General features: G+C 38.6%; 1 protein-coding gene across 7 annotated transcripts in view; it reads right to left on the bottom strand.

Annotated features, from left to right (window-relative positions):
* The window catches only part of LTBP1 (latent transforming growth factor beta binding protein 1), a 456,133-nt gene that overhangs the window by 76,125 nt on the left and 359,801 nt on the right, over positions 1-20,207 (bottom strand). For all 7 annotated transcript variants that reach the window (XM_018055104.1, XM_018055103.1, XM_018055102.1 and 4 more), the window contains 2 exons: positions 19,751-19,873; positions 12,444-12,569 (listed from right to left, as the gene is read on the bottom strand). In XM_018055104.1, coding sequence (XP_017910593.1) covers positions 12,444-12,569; positions 19,751-19,873 — 249 coding nt within the window. The remainder of the gene's footprint in view (positions 1-12,443; positions 12,570-19,750; positions 19,874-20,207) is intronic.

Raw genomic sequence — 20,207 nt, 5'->3', positions numbered from 1 at the left:
CACCAGGCTCCCCTGTCCCTGGGATTCTCCAGGCAAGAACACTGGAGTGGGTTGCCATTTCCTTCTTCAATGCATGAAAGTGAAAAGTCACAGTGATTAAAAAATAATAATAATAATAAAATAATAAAATTTAAAAAAGAAAAGTCAAAGTGAAGTCGCTCCGTCGTGTCCGACTCTTCGCAACCCCATGGACTACAGCCTACCAGGGTCCTCTATCCATGGGATTTTCCAGGCAAGAGTACTGGAGTGGGGTGCCTTCTCCCCACACTGCTATATTTCCTGGTTAAAGACAATCTTAACCATTCAAAAGCTTGTTCTATTTCTTTCCCCTTGGTAAGACTTACTAGACTAAAATATTAAGGGACTGAGTAGTAATCCTGGTCGCCACTTCCTGTCTGTCCATTGTAAGCCATTAAAATTCTCTGAAACTTCAATTTCCTCCATATGCAAATGAAGTCAATTTTTTTTTCATACAGGTGAAAATGAGAACCAATGTAACAATACATATTTTCTTAAAATTTTACCATTTCTATGTGATCCACTATAAGTCAAGGGAATCAACTGAATACTGTCCAGACTATGCTACTATTTTTTGTCTTGTAGAAGGTGTTTGAACGTTATTATGGAACAAATTTTTTAATCACTTCTTTAGAATTACAACAGCATTGATATATGTTCAGAACGGACTGAAATCCTAATGTTCTAGGACATATAGTTTTAGAAATTATGAATATTTAAACAGGCAACAGAAAATGGAAGGCCGATACATGTGATGTGTGAAAGGGTGGCCATATTTAACTACTAAGCATTAATGATGAGACACTAGGTCAGTCCAGCTCCCTAGGCCCTCACTGGCAACACCCTCTCGCAAGCGCATCTGAACTGCTGAGAGTAGGTTCCTAGCTCTCTTCTCTTTCTGCAGCTTGCATGCCCTTTCATAAGTTTAAAATTCCTACAGTTAGTAAATGTCTTTCTGCATGAGGATAAAATATAAAATTAATGAGCTTTTAAATTTTGTGGATTTTTTCTGAAGATCTAAAAATGTCTTAAGAACTTTTCAAATATTTACATTATGTCCCTTGTTCTCATTTCCATATGGCTTTTGAAAACAAGGAAGTGGAATAAATGTTTAGAAGATGATTATCTCTATCATTCAGACTAAGGCCAAGGATGAAAATCCTCATAAATGAAATCATTTTAAATCAACTGCTTGAAAAACAAAATAAAACTGAAGAAGCGTAGTTTGGCTTTTACATTTCGAACTGTATTATCAAGCTCCTGCAGTGAAAGACTAAGGAAACGGGGAAAGGGATCTGTGGCCACTTCTCCTCATCGAGGGAGCCCACAAAGCTCAGGTTCTGCAGCTGGAAAGGGCATCTGTGTCATTAAACATCCTGAAAGCCTCCAGTTTGCACTGGGTTCAGATTCTCCCCCTCAGAGAACAGAGTGGAGCAGAGAGGTGCTGCCTGAGGAAACCATTACAAGGGCCAGATGTTTGTTCAATTGTGATAAAACCTCAGTACTATAGGTGCAAATCCCAAACTGAGTATCTGTGACATTTAAGGAAAAATTCCAAGTTGAAGAGTAGTATATTTTTAATCAGACACCGAGCATTTTTTCCTTTTAGAAAAGCAAAAGCTAAAAATACAATAAATCATCCGTGTTTCTTTCCAGAGAAAAAGAAGCAAAGTGATTTCTGAACTTAAAAATCCATTTTCTTATTTCTTCCTATGATAGGCTGACAGAATGTTACATAAAAGCAGAAATTTAAGAAGTATTTGAATTTGACACACACACACAATTTCTAAAAATTTATAGAGAAGAAATGAGAAGAAAGCTTTAAAAAAAAAATTTCCTACTCCCAAAGGTAAACAATAACTCTAATTTACTGTCATGTAAGCTCAACATTCAGAAAACGAAGATCATGGCATCTGGTCTCATCACTTCATGGGAAATAGATGTGGAAACAGTGTCAGACTTTATTTTGGGGGGTTCCAAAATCACTGCAGATGGTGATTGCAGCCATGAAATTAAAAGACGCTCACTCCTTGGAAGAAAAGTTATGACCAACCTAGACAGCATATTCATAGCATAGCAGAGACATTACTTTGCCGACTAAGGTCCGTCTAGTCAAGGCTATGGTTTTTCTAGTGGTCATGTATGGACGTGAGAGTTGGACTGTGAAGAAGGCTGAGCACCAAAGAATTGATGCTTTTGAACTGTGGTGTTGGAGAAGACTCTTGAGAGTCCCTTGGACTGCAAGGAGATCCAACCAGTCCATTCTGAAGGAGATCAACCCTGGGATTTCTCTGGAAGGAATGATGCTAAAGCTGAAACTCCAGTACTTTGGCCACCTCATGCGAAGAGTTGACTCATTGGAAAAGACTCTGATGCTGGGAGGGATCGGGGGCAAGGGGAGAAGGGGACGACAGAGGATGAGATGGCTGGATGGCAACACTGACTCGATGGATGTGAGTCTGAGTGAACTCCAGGAGTTGGTGATGGACAGGGAGGCCTGGCATGCTGCGATTCATGGGGTCGCAAAGAGTCAGACACAACTGAATGACTGAACTGAACTGAACAGAATATCACATAAGTGGGGTATTTTAATAAATTTTCCAAATAAATCCAAGGCCATTCAGAAAAAGTTCCCCAAATTTTAATTGCTTATTTCTTCTACCACAATTACGTGAAAAAGATACTATGTGTGAAATACATATCGTGCATTTTCACATGGTTTCAGTTTTTTAAATGACAACAATTTTGTTTTAACATATTATTTATAACCATTTGGATTATCTTTGCATTCATTTAATGGTTTTACATTTTTACACCTGAGCTGTTCTAAAAATACATATAATATCTTATTCTAACTTCAGAACCATGGCTGTGCATTTTCTCTTTTCATCTAGTATTTCTTACACTAAGAGGTGCTGCCAGTGAGACAGGGAGAAAACCCTAACCACCGGCCAAACACATCAAACCCCAGATTCATCTTTCTGACACTTAGGCCCCAGAGGCAATATAAGAGCAGCCAAAAAAATTCCCATTTTTTTACTATTGTAATTTTTCTTTCTATATTCATACAAGATGCCAAGAAAGATGAGTTTTGAAACCACAGAAAAGAGTACCTCTAGAAATAACAATGCTGACACTTAAATACAAACAAGTGTTAGCATGAACGATCAGTTTATTGGCAACTGACATATCAAACACTTAAAAACTTGAAATACTTGGGGAGTAAACAGAGAAAGTCAGTCACATGGAATGCTTAGGGAAAACAAAAGGTGAGGAATTAAAGCAAATTATGTATAAATGAGTTACTGTACCATATTCTACATGACTTTAGTAAATTGGGATTTAAATGTAGAAAAAATATAGTAGTAATTAATTTATATCTAGACTTGGACTTTGAATTGCCAGACTATTTAATTCACAAATACACAATTGTTTGTTGCATATTTTCTGAGCACAGATCAGATAAAAATAAACAGGTTTTAAATGCTCCCTTACTTTTAGGTACCCACATATGAAGGGAAACACCCGGCAATAACTAGGGTGTCACTAAAAGAAGTGCTAAAATACTAACAACAATTCAGATCCATCGAGCATATTCTAGGGACCAAACTCCATTCCAAGTGTGTGTTAATACTTGCCAACACCCATCGACATACTTAATTCTTCCAAAAACTCCTACAAAAAAATGTAGGTGCTGTATTTTATGCTTATTATGCAGTGCAGAACTGAGATATATGACTCATGTGAGTCAAGTCCATACAACTTGAAAGTGCTGGAGCAAGACTCCAAGCCCGTGTATTCAAATTCCACAGCCCAGCTTTTTAGCCACTGCGGCACCCAGTTACCAAGCAGAGTGTGCTTTAGGGAGTGTGCTTTTAGGAGTCAGATTTTCAAAAAATAGGGAAGGCTTTTCACTAAGTCCCTTCATTCATTCATGAAGTCCTGGGTTGGCCAAAAAGTTTCTTTGATTTTAAGTAAAAATAAGACATATTTTTCATTTGCACTAAGAACTTTATTGAACACATTCACTAACCAAATGACTCTTGGCCATCCCGATTTTTTACTGGCCCTACCTAACATTCTCAAAGGCACAAAATTATGAACAAAACAGATGAAGATTCACGTCTTATGAGCCTTAGCGTCTAGCAGAAAGATTGGACAATAAATAAGACAAAGAAGTAGAATAAGGTAGTTTAAAAAAGAGAGAGAAAACAGAAATGTGGGGGGTGGGTAAAGGTGAGAAAAGGACGATTAGAGAAAGGTTCACTGACAGATGAATAGATAAAGAGGATGTGATACATATATACAATAGAATACTACTTGACCATAAAAGAGAATGAAATAATGCCATTTGCAGCAACATGGACACAAGAGATCATCACACTAAGTGTAAATCAAAGAGAAAGGCAAATACCATATGATATCACTCACATGTGGAATCAAACACATTACACAAGTGAACCTATCTATGAAAGAACCAGGGACATAGAGGATAGATTGCTGGTTGGCAAGGGAGAGAGTGAGAGGGGATGGACTGGGAGTTTGGGATTAGCAGACACAAACTGGTATATATAGAATGAATAAACAACCGGGTCCTATGTACAGCACAGCAAATTTGGAAAACTTAGCCGTGGCCACAGGACTGGAAAAGGTCAGTTTTCATTCCAATCCCAAAGAAAGGCAATGCCAAAGAATGCTCAAACTACCACACAATTGCACTCATCTCACATGCTAGTAAAGTAATGCTCAAAATTCTCCAAGCCAGGCTTCAGCAATACATGAACCATGAACTTCCTGATGTTCAAGCTGGTTTTAGAAAAGGCAGAGGAACCAGAGATCAAATCGGCAACATCCGCTGGATCATGGAAAAAGCAAGAGTTGCAGAAAAATATCTATTTCTGCTTTACTGACTATGCCAAAGCCTTTGACTGTGTAGATATCAATAAACTGTGGAAAATTCTGAAGGAGATGGGAATACCAGACCACCTGACCTGCCTCTTGAGAAATGTGTATGCAGGCCAGGAAGCAACAGTTAGAAGTGGACATGGAACAACAGACTGGTTCCAAATAGGAAAAGGAGTGCGTCAAGGCTGTATATTGTCACCCTGCTTATTTAACTTCTATGCAGAGTACGTCATGAGAAATGCTGGACTGGAAGAAACACAAGCTGGAATCAAGATTGCCGGGAGAAATATCAATAACCTCAGATATGCAGATGACATCACCCTTATGGCAGAAAGTGAAGAGGAACTAAAAAGCCTCTTGATGAAAGTAAAAGAGGAGAGTGAAAAAGTTGGCTTAAAGCTCAACATTCAGAAAACGAAGATCATGGCATCCAGTCCCATCACTCCATGGGAAATAGATGGGGAAACAGTGGAAATAGTGTCAGAGTTTATTTTGGGGGGCTCCAAAATCACTGCAGATGGTGACTGCAGCTATGAAATTAAAAGACGCTTACTCCTTGGAAGAAAAGTTATGACCAACCTAGATAGCATACTCAAAAGCAGAGATATTACTTTGCCGACTAAGGTCCGTCTAGTCAAGGCTATGGTTTTTCTTTTGGTCATGTATGGATGTGAGAGTTGGACTGTGAAGAAGGCTGAGCGCCGAAGAATTGATGCTTTTGAACTGTGGTGTTGGAGAAGACTCTTGAGAGTCCCTTGGATTGCAAGGAGATCCAACCAGTCCATTCTGAAGGAGATCAACCCTGGGATTTCTTTGGATGGAATGATGCTAAAGCTGAAGCTCCAGTACTTTGGCCACCTCATGCAAAGAGTTGACTCATTGGAAAAGACTCTGATGCTGGGAGGGATTGGGGGCAGGAGGAGAAGTGGCCGACCGAGGATGAGATGGCTGGATGGCATCACGGACTCGATGGACACGAGTCTGAGTGAACTCCGGGAGTTGGTGATGGACAGGGAGGCCTGGCGTGCTGCAATTCATGGGGTCGCAGAGAGTCGGACACGACTGAGTGACTGAACTGAACTGAAGGGAGAGAGTGAGAGGGGATGGACTGGGAGTTTGGGATTAGCAGACACAAACTGGTATATATAGAACGAATAAACAACCAGGTCCTATGTACAGCGCACGGAACTATGAAAAAGATCTTTCATATTCTTTCCCATTATAGTTTATCACAAGATATTGAATATGAATAATATTCAACATTGATACCGAATATTACACAATGTGTTAATTATTGCTATACAGCTATATAGCAATAATTAACACATTATTGTGTATATCAATCATACTTCAAAAAAATGAAAAAAAAAAAAGACCTGAGAAAGTGACATTAAATAAAGACCTATAGTGGATGAGAGGTAACAATCACTGTACTTCTTGTTAGTATAATAAATTTCCTTAGTTTAATCTGCTCATTATAACCAAAGCAAACAAATTAATATTTAACCTACCTACCTATATGTTTGTTGTGAAAATTAAAAGAGAAAATAGGTACAATACAGTTAGCATATGTGCCTGGCTCCTAACAAGAACTCAGTGAATGCTGGTTATTACCATTACTACTTTTGTTTTAATATTAAGTCATGAAATCAGATATGTGAAGTTTCTCCAGTACACTCATACAGGGTGTCCAAGACAACCACATCATACCTTCTGTTAGATGCCTACAAAGTAACTGATTCTGGACTCAATATATTAAGCATTAAAATTTAGGTCTAAAGTACAAAAGTATCACTGACAACAACGTTCCATGGTACAGTTCTTCCATGAGAACTTGGGTTACTGATGACATCCAAAGATTCATCAAGATAGATGCAAGAAGCTCTCGGTGCCCAGACATGAGCTGGGGAACACAGCATAAGGTATGAGGGGCAGCCTGCCTGTTCACAGACTGCCCTTTCTGGAAGCTTCATGTCTGTTTTTTGGCTGAAAGAAAAAGTGTTTACTTCTTCTATGAACAAATGATTTTCCATGGCTCTGGGGTATGAAAAGGTCAGTAGCGATAAAAGGCTTAGGAAGAGCTCTCAAATTTTGTGCCACCATTGTGAATTTCTTTATAAAAATGTTGACATATGGAGGACAATCAAGCAACGCATGGAAAATATGTATTCCAGGTCCAAAAGCAGTTTATTCCAGCAAGATTTCCTCAGCTCTCTCCCTAATGATTTAAACATCCATTTCATTCACTTCTGCAGAAGTACATTCACAGGAGGAGTGAGTGTGAAGAACAGTAGCCTTTATAGCAAGAGGCCACTTCCTTTCCTTACCTGGAATGCTGTCTGATCCTTTTTCGCACAAGGGAGGGAAAGGATCCTATTGTTAAGTTAAATTCCCCGTCTTTAGAAAAGAAATACTCTGGTTGTATTCTCTTACTGGATTTTTTTTTTTTTTTCACTTTCCAAGCCTAAAAGTACTAAAAAACCTAAGAATCTTTGGGCCAAGTAGCCAGATGTAATATATTATTGTGTCAGGGTACTTCAATGTCCTACTTGGCTAAGTCATTTTCAAAAATATTTTCTCTTTGGTGATAGACATAAAGTTCTATCTCCATGCCACAAAACCACCAACTGCCTTGGAGTGCTGTCAACATGGTTTTATACTTTCTTTCTACACTGCTCGTGGAAAATGTACCTCAAAGTCTGAAAACAAAACCACACTCACTCCCAGTTCATTTTTCTTTCTTTGATTTGGCAAAGGTTGTCCTTAGTGTATTTTCTGGTTCCCAACACACACAAAATTGATCTTAAGAGTTTGGACCTAACTTCTTTTAATCTTTCTGATCCCACTGTTCTCAGTGAACTTCATGAAGCCAGCCATCCTTATCACTTGCATTTGTTGTGTTTTTCCACCCAGATGAATCAGTTAGTAAGAAGCGGTTTATGGTAGGTATCTGAACAGATTACAGGATTAGAGACTATAGCCGTTCAACAGTAAGACTTGATTCTTTGAGTGCTTTGGGTTTCAGAGTTAAGTTCAATGTTCCAAAAGTCCCCTTCCAATCCTACAGTTTTCAATTTTTAAATCAATATCAGAGATGCTTTGAATGTGAGAGCAGAAGTTCCTGATCACATACTCCATCTGGGGTGCTTTTTTGAAAAGTAAGAAACAAGCAACAACATTCAGAGGAGAAAAAGACAGCAGTCAAATACAGAACTGAACTTAAAGGTTTTTTTTGATAAAAAATAATTAATTTTTTTCAGGTTAATTTCAGGAATGTCTGATTTTTAAAAGCAGACTTTAAAGAGCAGTTTTAGGGTCACACTAAAATTTAACAGGAAGTTTCCTTATTCCCCTTGTTTTCCCAAAACCGTCCCCTCCCCTAGCTTCTCCCACTATCAACCACCCCCACAAGAGTGGTACGTTTGCTATGACTGATGAACCTATACTGATGCATCAGTATCAAGCAAAGCCCACAACTCACATCGGGCTTGCTCTTGGTATTATACTCTGATCTTTTATTCCCATCTGGACAACAGAACTCACATGTTGGCAACTGGAAAGAGGCCTTTAGCAGAGTGTCTTATGTCCTCCTGACTGTTTATCGACAGGCTATTATCACTTAGCCAGTCGATGACCACTTTGAAAAAGAAAAGCACTTAACATGGCTCCATCTATAACTCAGACACAATTTTGGCATTACTTTCATTAATCTACATTATAGAGGCAGAATGGCCAGTTGTGACTACCCTAGTTGGTAACTTCCGTTCTTTGCTCTAGCCCTCAGACCCCCATTACTCTGCTCTCTTTCAGAGGGTTTACCACTTTATAGCATATTATATAGCTGACATTAGTTTACTGTCTCCAAGAAAGTGGAGCTATTCTTTGTTCAGAGACATCACCCTGGTTCCTAGAAGTGGCCAGTATATAGTAGACATGCAATAAATATTTGTCCAATGGATGAATGAACGAGGATGCTTTCTAAAGGATATGATTTTAGGAAGTGATTTCGGTCATAGTTTAGAGGCCTAATTCGTCATGATTAACCAGGTTCCATAAGTCACTGATGTTCTCTCTGTGCCACTAGACTCCTCTGAGGTCCCTGATAGACCAGTGTGGCCAGTGTATTATGTGAACAGAAACCACAGTGGAGTCTAGAGATGCCTGATGTCCCCAGTTTCACCTGTTGTCATACAAGGCCTCAATCGACATGGACATCCAACTGGGAGAGCACAGCCATTCCTTCAAGAGCAGCCCTCCCAGAGGCACATGAACAGAGTGATGCCAAGTCAGAGGCCAGGAGGCATTTCTCCAGGGGAGCCAGGGCACGGACATGGTGACACTGAGGATTCTGACTGTCACAAGTTTCCCCAGTTGTCTTCCCACTCACTCACATCCTGTTGCCGATGAAGAAATGAAACTCTGAGTCAGCTTACAAATGGGAGGATACATATTTTTCCTATGAACCTACACTGATATATCATTTTCAAGCAAATTTGAATTCTGTAATTTAAAAAGTAGGGGAAAATAAAAGAACCAAAGAATTGGGACCTTTTAAAACAAATGGATAAGCCAATTTAAGATATAAAACAGTGAGCTGAATGAAAGAAGTCAAAAGTCTCCTTTGCTTTCCTACACAATCTCTGGCTACAGGGTGTAAAGGGGGGTGGCAAATGGAGGAGAACCACAGTTATGAGAATAAAAGAAAGAATTACAGAACTGGAAGTAAATCAAAAAGGCCTTGATTCCCTGTACTTTCCTGACATTCATGTGTAGGACTTGGGGAAAAAAAAAAAAAAACCTCTGTGAGTTATAGATTGTATACGACATGCCATACCCTGTACTTTTTTAATCCTTAAAATAGAACCATGCTATATTATTTAAACACAAAAACATAAATTTCAACATGCACTATTTACTTATTTATCCCCAAATCTCTTCCTGGAATGTAGGTTCCACGTGGACAAGAACAGGGTGTATTTTGCCCTCAGAACACCAACAGTGCCTGGGACGAGATAGGCGCTCTGTCACTGAGCAAATTAATAAACAAATAGCTGCACACCCACCACTTACTTCCTATTCCAGGTTCAACTGACACTTGTTCTTTACCTCATGTGGGAAAAACAAGATACTTCTCCATCCTCTCCCGCATACATGCTCCCAAAGCAGCATAAGAGAAAGGATGGAGCCAGTGGTGGTGTTTTTATTTTCAAAGATTCGATCCTGCTCCTTGATACCTGAGACAGTTGGTATTGACAGACTGCCTCTTCATTGTGGTTCAATATCTGTGAACAGATGCGGACAACTCTCCAAGTCATGGGGGATTAGGGAAGGGCCCTCCTCCCTTCAGCTGGGCGGGATTCCTTCAGCCCTGCTTGAAGAAAGGTATGCCAGCCCTCGTGTCCATGTGGCTTCAGCTGCTTTAATTAGAAGTTAGGAGATAAGCTGATGGATGGGCACGAAGCAAGAGTGCCAGCCACTTCTCGGTGTTAATTCAAATCCCATACACATCAGCTCCATAGCTAAATCCCAATCACATGGACTGGCTTCGTCCTACACCACTGCCAGGGGTAGAATCAAGACATACTGCTACTGGCACAAGTTTCAAACTAAGGCCAATGAAAGAAAATTTGAGCCAGTTTAGTCTACTGGATTAAGACCATAAAAAATGAAAATCTTGCAAAGCTTATTCAAGAAAGAGATTAACATGCCTAATAATGAGGGGGCTTTCTAGTTATACTGCCAGGTATCAGCACAATGTTCTAAAGTATCTGCTTTGATACTTTTGTAAAAATTGTCCAGATTCTGGAGTAAAAAATATGGAACAAGGGTCAAAGACCGTATACTAAAGTACAGGAATTTACAAAGCCCTAGAAGTTTTCTTAAAACAGTTTAAAATTCAAATCCCCACCAAGTAAATGCCTAAACAAATTAGAACTGCAACTAAGTTACAGTGATTATATAACTCTTGAGCTGCAGAAATAAAGATTTTAAAAGACACAGATTTAAAGAAAAAGTACAAAAGAAAAAACAGACCTGAGTATGTTTATACTGGTATATGGCTTTGACTGGTGAGCACTTGAAATGACTTATACATTTTTTTTAAAATACAGTTTTTGCATGGCACAGCTACTGGTATCTATAACTTGGACCATTTCTCAGTTAAGGAAGACCTTACTAGCCATGATTTACAGCTAGCTGAAGAAGCAAATCTGCACCCTTCTAGAAGGCAGGGAAATGAACATTCTGCGAATTTCATGTCTTCAGTCACTCAAGTCGGCTAGCACCCCATCCTCTCTACCAGGGAATTCTGTGATCCCCCCAGAAGGCCTGCATTCATGCTCTTTCTTATCAGTCTCAGAGCTCTAAATATAAAATTAATTAAAACTCAAACCACTGAAACATGGAGTAAACCTCTCATGGGCATCTTCTTTATGATGTTTTTCTCCATTTCCCCACATTTGATCACTTCCAAACCCCCCATAATCTTTAAACCCTACCCTGCACTATCTCTCTTTCACTTGAAGCCAAATCTGGCATTCATGTTTTGTCTACTCAGCAGGAAAGCAATTTCAATAATCTCCTGCTTTTTATAAGATCAGTTTATTCTTCTCAATAAAATAATTCATTTCAGATGAACCTGGTTGCCGGTCCTCGGCCTGATTCCACTGTGGTGTGAGTAAGGAGAGAACACACTTCCTGCTCCACTCCTTTTTAAAAGCAACGACCCTAAGTCCTATCACAGGCCCGGAACAGAACTTTCATACTTCTTTAAAACAGAGCTGGGTTTTGATAACCTAGATTCTCAAAGGGATGGATGAAAAATTATGATTATAGGACTCAGTTTACTTTTATAAAGGTTCAGATGAATTATTCTTCAATTTATCAAACTATCATTAGTCATCAAGAATATAAATCTTATGTATATAACTAGTGCTGCAGCCCTGCAAACATAAAGAGGTTGCCAATAGGAAGCCAACATGTTATCTTAATGTCTTACAACTTAATTTGCTCCTAGGATATAATAAATACTGAAAGGTAGGAAAATATACTGGTTCAGAGCAAAGGATCTTAAACGAATAACTCTGGAAAATCTCTGCTGACAATGGTACAGAGAAAAATCAAGCAAGGCATGTTTATATACAGAATGATACAGATGATCTATATGAAACATAATCAAAATCAACAGAGTCTTGGGTTACATCAGGGATGTTGCTCCATTTCCCTTTCTGTCTCCCACATGCACCTAAAATCACCTCCTGTACATTTTGACTCATTAATTCAGTACCAGTCATGGAATCACCTGTGAGTATTTTCACCATTATAACAGTTTATCCTGTCTGTAAATCCTAGCCACCTTGAGCTGCATTTCAGGGAGGGGTCCCCTCGGTGCATATGTGCTCCAAGGCCTTAAATCATGAGTGCTTGTCAGTGTCTCAGAGCCTGTGCCAATTAAAATAGAAATGCATCTCCTGTCTGCTTTATCATGCAATAATTACAGGAGGTCTTATTGTTCATCTTACCTTCACACGTACGTCCATCTGCAGAGATTGAGAAACCCTGTTCGCAGATGCAGTGAAAAGAACTGTCTGTGTTTAGACATTCTCCATGAGGACCACAGAGTCCGGGTTGTTCACATTCGTTAATATCTGGAATCAAGAAGAGTTCCACATACTTGAAAAAAACCTGTTTTGCTTTCTGATGATATCAGATAAGACAGGAAGCAAAATCTATTACAAAATGGCCAGACGTGTATTTGGTGGCACACTATACCGTTTGTATACACACCAGACCACAAGACAAGCTGGACTGTCAGGAGAGAGAAATTACTTGGGTTGAATCATAGGAAATAACCAATGTTCACCATTTTTATCCTAAAAAAGCAAGTTCATAGGTTCAAATCAAGGGTACCCTTTAATATATATATATTAAATATTATATATATATATATATATATATATATATGAGGTTTGAGGGTATCTAATAAATTAAGTCTTTTGTGAAATATTCTTCAGTGGGAATACTGTGTTCTCCTTCGTCTTCTTTCACCACCATGAAAACAGCTCTCCTGTGGCCTGTATGTCTTCTCAAGTCCATGCCTATCCATCCCTGGGTAGTGAACTTAAGGGCAAGGTTGGACATGTCTAACGGTGTTTAACTCAAAAATGTCACTTCTCCAATGTCTGAATATACAAAGGAAATTGACTCCAATCTGTTTCACTGAAAATGGATACAAGAAATACAGTACAAGAAAAATGTGGCCTTTAATATTTGCACAGCTTTGTGATGATGAATTTAGTGGATGAGCATCCAGTGCTTAGTGCAGTACTCAGTACCACCAAGAGTCAGAAAAGTGGTAATGATTATTACTAAGATTTATGTACAAATCATGCTGTAGTTGTGTTGACTAGTGTGTGTTGACCATCTCATACTCTGCTTGTCCTCAATGAAGAAAGATTATGCTCCCTGCAGCCAGGGTGACGGTGTACTTCTAAATGCTAATAATGCAGAAATTGTTTGGTATCCATGCAATGATCTTTAAAGGCAGTCCTAATGATGCTAGCTAAGAGCACCTGAAGGGGACAAGGTAAGGAATCATGGAGAATGGCTCACCTAGTCACGATGCTGCTGACACACAAGACTGCCTGCGTGCACTGCATTCTAACTGCTGTTTGTCTCCTCTGTGTCCCTCTTACACTGACTGCTTCTTCAAGAGAACTTCATACTTTAACTCCGAGTCCACCTCCCAGTATAGCAAGCAAAGTGTATTATAAATACATGTTCACCAAAAACTCTCAGTTTTGTTCATCCTGTTCTAACTGAACAGTGATTCAGATTCTCTTAATCAACTGGAGTCATAAAGGTATCACATGTCCTAGGCACCACCCAAGAAGTAGCCCTACTAAGGTCATTCTCCTGTCTTTCTGAAGTCATTTCTTACTAACGAGGTCCTCGGGCTTCCCTGGTGGCTCAGTGGTAAAGAATCCACCTGCCATGGCAGGAGACGTGGGTTTGATCCCTGGGTCGGGAAGATCCCCTGGAGAAGGCAATGGCAACCCACTCCAGTATTCTTGCCTGGGAAATCCCATGGACAAAGAAGCCTGGCAGCTACAGTCCATGGGGTTGCAGAAGAGTCAGATATGACTTAGCAACTAAACAACAAATAGGCCCTCAACACATCATCTTAAAAGTCCATCTTTAATGCGGTACATACATACAATGGAATAGTACTCAGCCATTAAAATAGAATGAAATAATGCCATTTGCAGCAACGTGAGTGGACCTAGAGAATGTCACGCAGAGTGAAGAAAGTCAGACAGAAGAGGAGAAATATCATATGCCATCTCTTTTATGTGAAATCTAAAAGGAAAGGATACAAATGAACTTACTTACCAAACAGAAACAGACTCACAGACTTCAAGAATGTTCTTATGGTTGCCAGGGGAAGGATGCGGGGAAGGGATAGTTAGGGAGTCAGGGATGCATGTGTACACACTGTTATATTTAAAATATTTAAAATGGATAATCAACAAGGACCTACTGTATAGCACATGGAACTCTGCTCAATGTCATGTGGCAGCCTGGATGGGAGGGGAGTTTGGAGGAGAATGAATACAGGTATATGTATGGCTGAGTCCCTTCAGAATTCATCTGAAACCATCACAATATTATTTGTTAATCAGCTATACCCCTATGTAAAATTAAAAAAAACAAAAACAAAAACAAACTTCAGGTCCATCTTGCTGCTGCTGCTAAGTCGCTTCAGTTGTGTCCAACTCTGTGCAACCCCAGAGACGGCAGCCCACCAGGCTCCCCCGTCCCTGGGATTCTCCAGGAAAGAACACTGGAGTGGGTTGCCATTTCCTTCTCCAATGCATGAAAGTGAAAAGTGAAAGTGAAGTCGCTCAGTCGTGTCTGACTCCTAGCGACCCTATGGACTGCAGCCTACCAGGCTCCTCTGTCCGTGGGATTTTCCAGGCAAGAGTACTGGAGTGGGTTGCCATTGCCTTCTCCGAAGTCCATCTTCAATTCAATTAAAAACTTTTACTGATGGTTTCCTAAAAGATGGTTGAGTAGGCAGGGGCCTACTCACAGTAGTGAAGCTCACAGTATTATAGGGGAGGCAGAAACCAAGACAAATAACTATAAAGTTGAATGGGAGCATGAAAAACATACAGATGAGGGGCCTTTACAGTGACCTAGAGAACACGCTTAGCCACCAAGCTGGCAGCTCCCCTCCTCCAGAGGGTCACTCCTTTCCCTGTATCCAGGGTCTCCCAAGGCTCTTCATGTCTGTTCCTCTCACCGTGTAACGGGAATTCTGGCAATATTACTGATTTAGCTATCTGAATATTAAGCTTGAACTCTTTACCCTTCCATCTGCCATATATTTCAGGCCAGTTGGCTTTATCTTCTGCTGAACCTAACTAAGAAATCAAGCAGGCATTACTCATTTTCTTAACAACTCTCCCATTCTGGTTATTGTCACTAATTTTAAAATATTTCAAGAAAGAACAATGAATCATTTTCTACCTTACTATTTCTTAATATGATTCCACTCTGTGAAATCCTTCCCTTCTTTTGTAAATTCTCTGGTATCCTCTGTTTGCTATCTACTGAAAATACCTTAGATTATAATCATTCCTGAACTCTGACCTTCTTTTACCCGTTAGCACTATTCTTTCCAAACTGCTGCCTGGAATCTGCTGCCTCCCACATGGGCAACAAGATGCCATAAAGTTCCACTGGCCTGGGGATCAAGTCCAGGGTCGCTGTCCATCTTGTAGAGCCTTAGAGGTTATCTAAGACCACCTTCTTATTTTACCTATGACTCAATGTGACCTTTTAAAAACTGTCAGACTTTGCAACTGTGCAAAGGGACTCGTGTGCATAAATATTTTTGCTTCAAGAGAAGTCACTGATTAACAAATAATTGTCTAAAACGTCTGATGACAGGAACTGTAGACGAATTCCCAGACTTTTTTCCAGGAAACCACCAAGAAAGAACAACATGAATATCTGGAACCAGAGAAACATATGCATTCAATTTGGGTTGTACTTATTGAGGCATTTCTAAACTATGCTGCTAGTAACTCAGCTGAAAGTCAGACTATATTTAAGTTGGGTTTCTTTCATGGGTCCGAGATTCCACAGAAATTCACAATTTGGCATGTGTAAGTCAAAATGTGAAACTGAGTATATTCTGAAGCTCAAATGTATGCTGCCACATTCCTAGAGACTGTTAACATAGAATTTCCCTGCTGTCTGTGTATCATAATTAATTGTCCTGAGGGAAGAGATTCTTACACTTTCAATTGAAAATGCCTTCCTGAATATGGACCTATCTTCAGATAATTAGGTAAGATTTAAACTTTATACCTATCACACATTATTTTTCAAATATGTTCCATGGTTATTCACACTGTCATAAATTATGTTTTCAGCATTAAAACAAACTGAAATCTATGCCCACATACAGAATGCTGACATGATCATGGGATTAAATAGAAGTAGGCTACTAACTTCAGGCAGAGTGAAGGATCATAAACCTGCCTCCAGTGATACGGCAAAGACAGATGACTCAAAACAAGGTCAGTGCACAAGACATTATAAACAGCCTCTAATCAGGGTAGGTGGGTGATGGAGCAAATTCATAGACACTATTTTTTAAATGGTACTATATCTCACTGCAGGAATATTTGTCATTAATTTGGATATAAGTTTTTCAAGTAGACATATTAGTTTATTCTGGAAATTGGGAGTCACCAATGTAACTGAGAATAAAGTCAATTTAATAATGATTTACAGTCAATAAAACATCATATGTTTGAAGCAGCCACATTTGGGCTCCTAAAAAATCTCAAACACAAATTTAATATACTGAGAGAAGACAGTATAATTAATTAATCAGATGACTAAATTGGTTTCTTATAATTTAACTCTAGAAGTACATAAACTTTACAATATGAACTCATAGTCCATTTATACAAGACTTGGTTTTACTTCTATTTGGTCAAAACTCTATGACAAGAAGAAACAACAAAAAAAAACTATTCCTAAGCCCAAATGTCTGTAATAAAAACAGGATTCAGGGGTTTAGGGGTATCTCTTGGCATTTTTATATAAATCAAGATTCTAATAAGATTTAAAAGTCTCCCAAATGAAATACTGTCATAAATTTACAATTCAAATCTTTCTTCTCAATTGTATTAAGTCCAAACCCATTTAGTTTCTGTATTGGGAACACTGAAAACTTTAAGTTTACCTTGAAGATAAATAAATATACACTCTCTAAGGTACATGCTGCAGAATATTTACATCCTGGGATCAGTAAGGGCATTAATTTTAAAAGATCTTGAGGCAAAGGTCCATGTATTTTGTATCTCAGGGACACAGAGCTGAATGTAGATAAGATACATCGGGTAAATATTCTAGAACCACAACTAAGAGAGTAGACACCATATTCCCTTTTTTAAGAATACTGTGATTTGGGACATGTGAGAGGAATATAAATTATGACAAACCAGGATTTTAAAAGTCACACGTGTCCAGGAACAACAGATAAAAATGACTCTAACAAACTTTTATTTATATGTAATTTGGGCTATACAGAGATCAGCCCTGGATGTTCTTTGGAAGGAATGATGCTAAAGCTGAAACTCCAGTACTTTGGCCACCTCATGCGAAGAGTTGACTCATTGGAAAAGACTCTGATGCTGGGAGGGATTGAGGGCAGGAGGAGAAGGGGACGACAGAGGATGAGATGGCTGGATGGCATCACTGACTCGATGGACGTGGGTTTGGGTGAACTCCAGGAGTTGGTGATGGACAGGGAGGCCTGGTGTGCTGCAGTTCATGGGGTCGCAAAGAGTCAGACACGACTGAGTGACGGAACTGACTGAACTAACTGACTGACAGAGTTCCATAATGGTGGAGGAACAATAAGAAAATTTATCCAGTATTAGAAATAAATAAGAGAACAGGTAAGTGTGAGTTTTCACTGGAAAAAGGCATGGGTTTATTAAGGCTAATAATTACAGGAAAATTTGTGGGGTAATTAGGTGTAGCTAAAAATTTTGGAACAAATGTGACTTTTTAATCACAACATAAAAAATAACTCTATGCATTATACTTGGGGGGAAAGATCACTGAATCTGTCTTCTTTCCTTTGGCTATACATGTAACAATAATTGGCATGGCAATGTAGAGAAAATAAAGGGGAAAGATCTTGGGTTCAAATCTCAGTTCAATTACTTCTTAGTGAGGAGCATGCTAATTAATGTCTCTGAGCTTCCATTACTCAATCACAAAGTGGATAAAAGTTTCCTCCTCAATTCTCTACAAATTAAGTGAGGTAATACAGTAACTGGCACACAACAGGCATTTAGTTAAAACTGTGTTGTGATCAGTGCTATGTTCTTATTAGTACTTGTGTCCACTGTACAGTCAGTCTTCCTTTATCCCCAGAGAAGACATTATAAGACCGCCGGTTGGATACTTGAAATTATGGATAGTACCAAACCATGTATACACTACTTTTTTCTTATATATACATATAATAAATTTTAATGGATAAATAAGGCACAGCAAGAGATTAACAACTAATAATAAAATAGGATGAGAACAGTATACCAAAATAAAAGTTATGTAAACACAATTTCTCTCTCTTTCCAATTATCTCACTGTGCAAGTTTAATGCCTTTTTCATCTTATAAGGACTTAGCATGCACTGTGGCCATGACTTTTGCAGTTTGAGGGTCAACAACAAAAACAGAACGAATTTCTTCTCTCTTCACAGTATCACAGATAAAAGATTTGTTCTTTTGTTGCCATTGATCTTAGCAACCTTAAAATAGGATTTTTTTTTTCTTTCCTTAGTAAGTCAAGAACTTTCCCTTCTTCATTAAAAAAAAATACTCTTATGGCTTCTTTTTGGTATATCCAAATGGTTTGTATCCCTACCCTTGTTTTCTGGAACCATCATGAAGTAAGATAAGAGTTGCTGGTACACAGGCACTATGTACATCAACAGCGGATCTGATGACGGTAGAGATGGCTACTAAGTGACTAACAGATGAGATGTGCTGGACAAAAGGATGATTCACATCCGGAGCAGGATGAAATGGGATAGCATGAGATTTCATATACTAGTTAGAACAGCAAGCAATTTAAAATTAGTGAATTGTTTCTGGAATTTTCCATATATTTTCAGACCACAGCTGACTGCAGGTAACAAACTGCAAAAAGTGAAACAGCAGATAAGGGGAGGAGGACAGCTGTTCGGGAGATCAAATGTGATAGCACTTGGAAAAAATAGAAAATTCTGTCCTCTGTAATTATGCCCAAATTATTAATCAGGCTTTTTGGGGGAGAGGAAAAGCTAGATACTGAGTAAAAACAGGGATCAGGAAAAACAAAAAAGCAGAAACATGTTATGGGACAAAATGAAATAGGTGCATGAAGGATATGTAAAAATGAAAAGGTAACTTAGAATCAAATGCCAAGGTTGGCCAATGGAAGGAAAGTACAGCAAAGTACAGGTGATCATAGTTACCACAGAATCACGTAAAGCTAGGACACAGTTCCAAAATGCATGAGTTTTAGTCAGTTTGGTGCAGTGCAAAGCAGGAACTTCCTGTACTTGATGTAGACTCAAAAAATTATAATAATACTTATAAATAAATATAATAATACTTATAAATAAAATCATTAAAAAGTTGCATAGCTCATTTATATATACAGTGGTAAAACTGTAAACTATTATCAAGAAGCAACACAGAACTGAGTAATTATGTAAATTATAATTCAAAAAGCAGAGAAAGACGTTTACCTTGACATCCTTTATTGTCATTTAGCTGGAATCCATCTGGACAAGTACATTCATAGGACCCTTTAGTATTAATGCAATCTCCTCCCTGGCAAACACTCTTGTCCTCCAAGCATTCATTGATATCTACAAGTCAATTTACAAGATGTATAAGACGTAAACTGTATTAAGAAAAACATATTCCTTATCTTTACACACTAGACTCGTATAAACGAACATTATCTTACATCTCTAGTAATGCATGATTTTAAATGAATGACTGTTTACCTTTTAGAGTTATTAAAAATGAGACATTTTGAAAGGACTTTAGCTTTTAAAATTTGTACAGTATAAATAGATGCTATACAAGATCCTGTATTACACATCACAGAAAAGATTTTAACATATCTGGCATGCTCCCTGCCTCCAAAGAAAAATGATTGTACAAAAAAATAATCCCCAAACTGTATTATAAAAGTAA

This window comes from Capra hircus, chromosome 11 (assembly GCF_001704415.2).
Source record: "Capra hircus breed San Clemente chromosome 11, ASM170441v1, whole genome shotgun sequence".
NCBI lineage: Eukaryota > Metazoa > Chordata > Mammalia > Artiodactyla > Bovidae > Capra > Capra hircus.
This window is presented reverse-complemented; position numbering and strand designations above follow the sequence as displayed.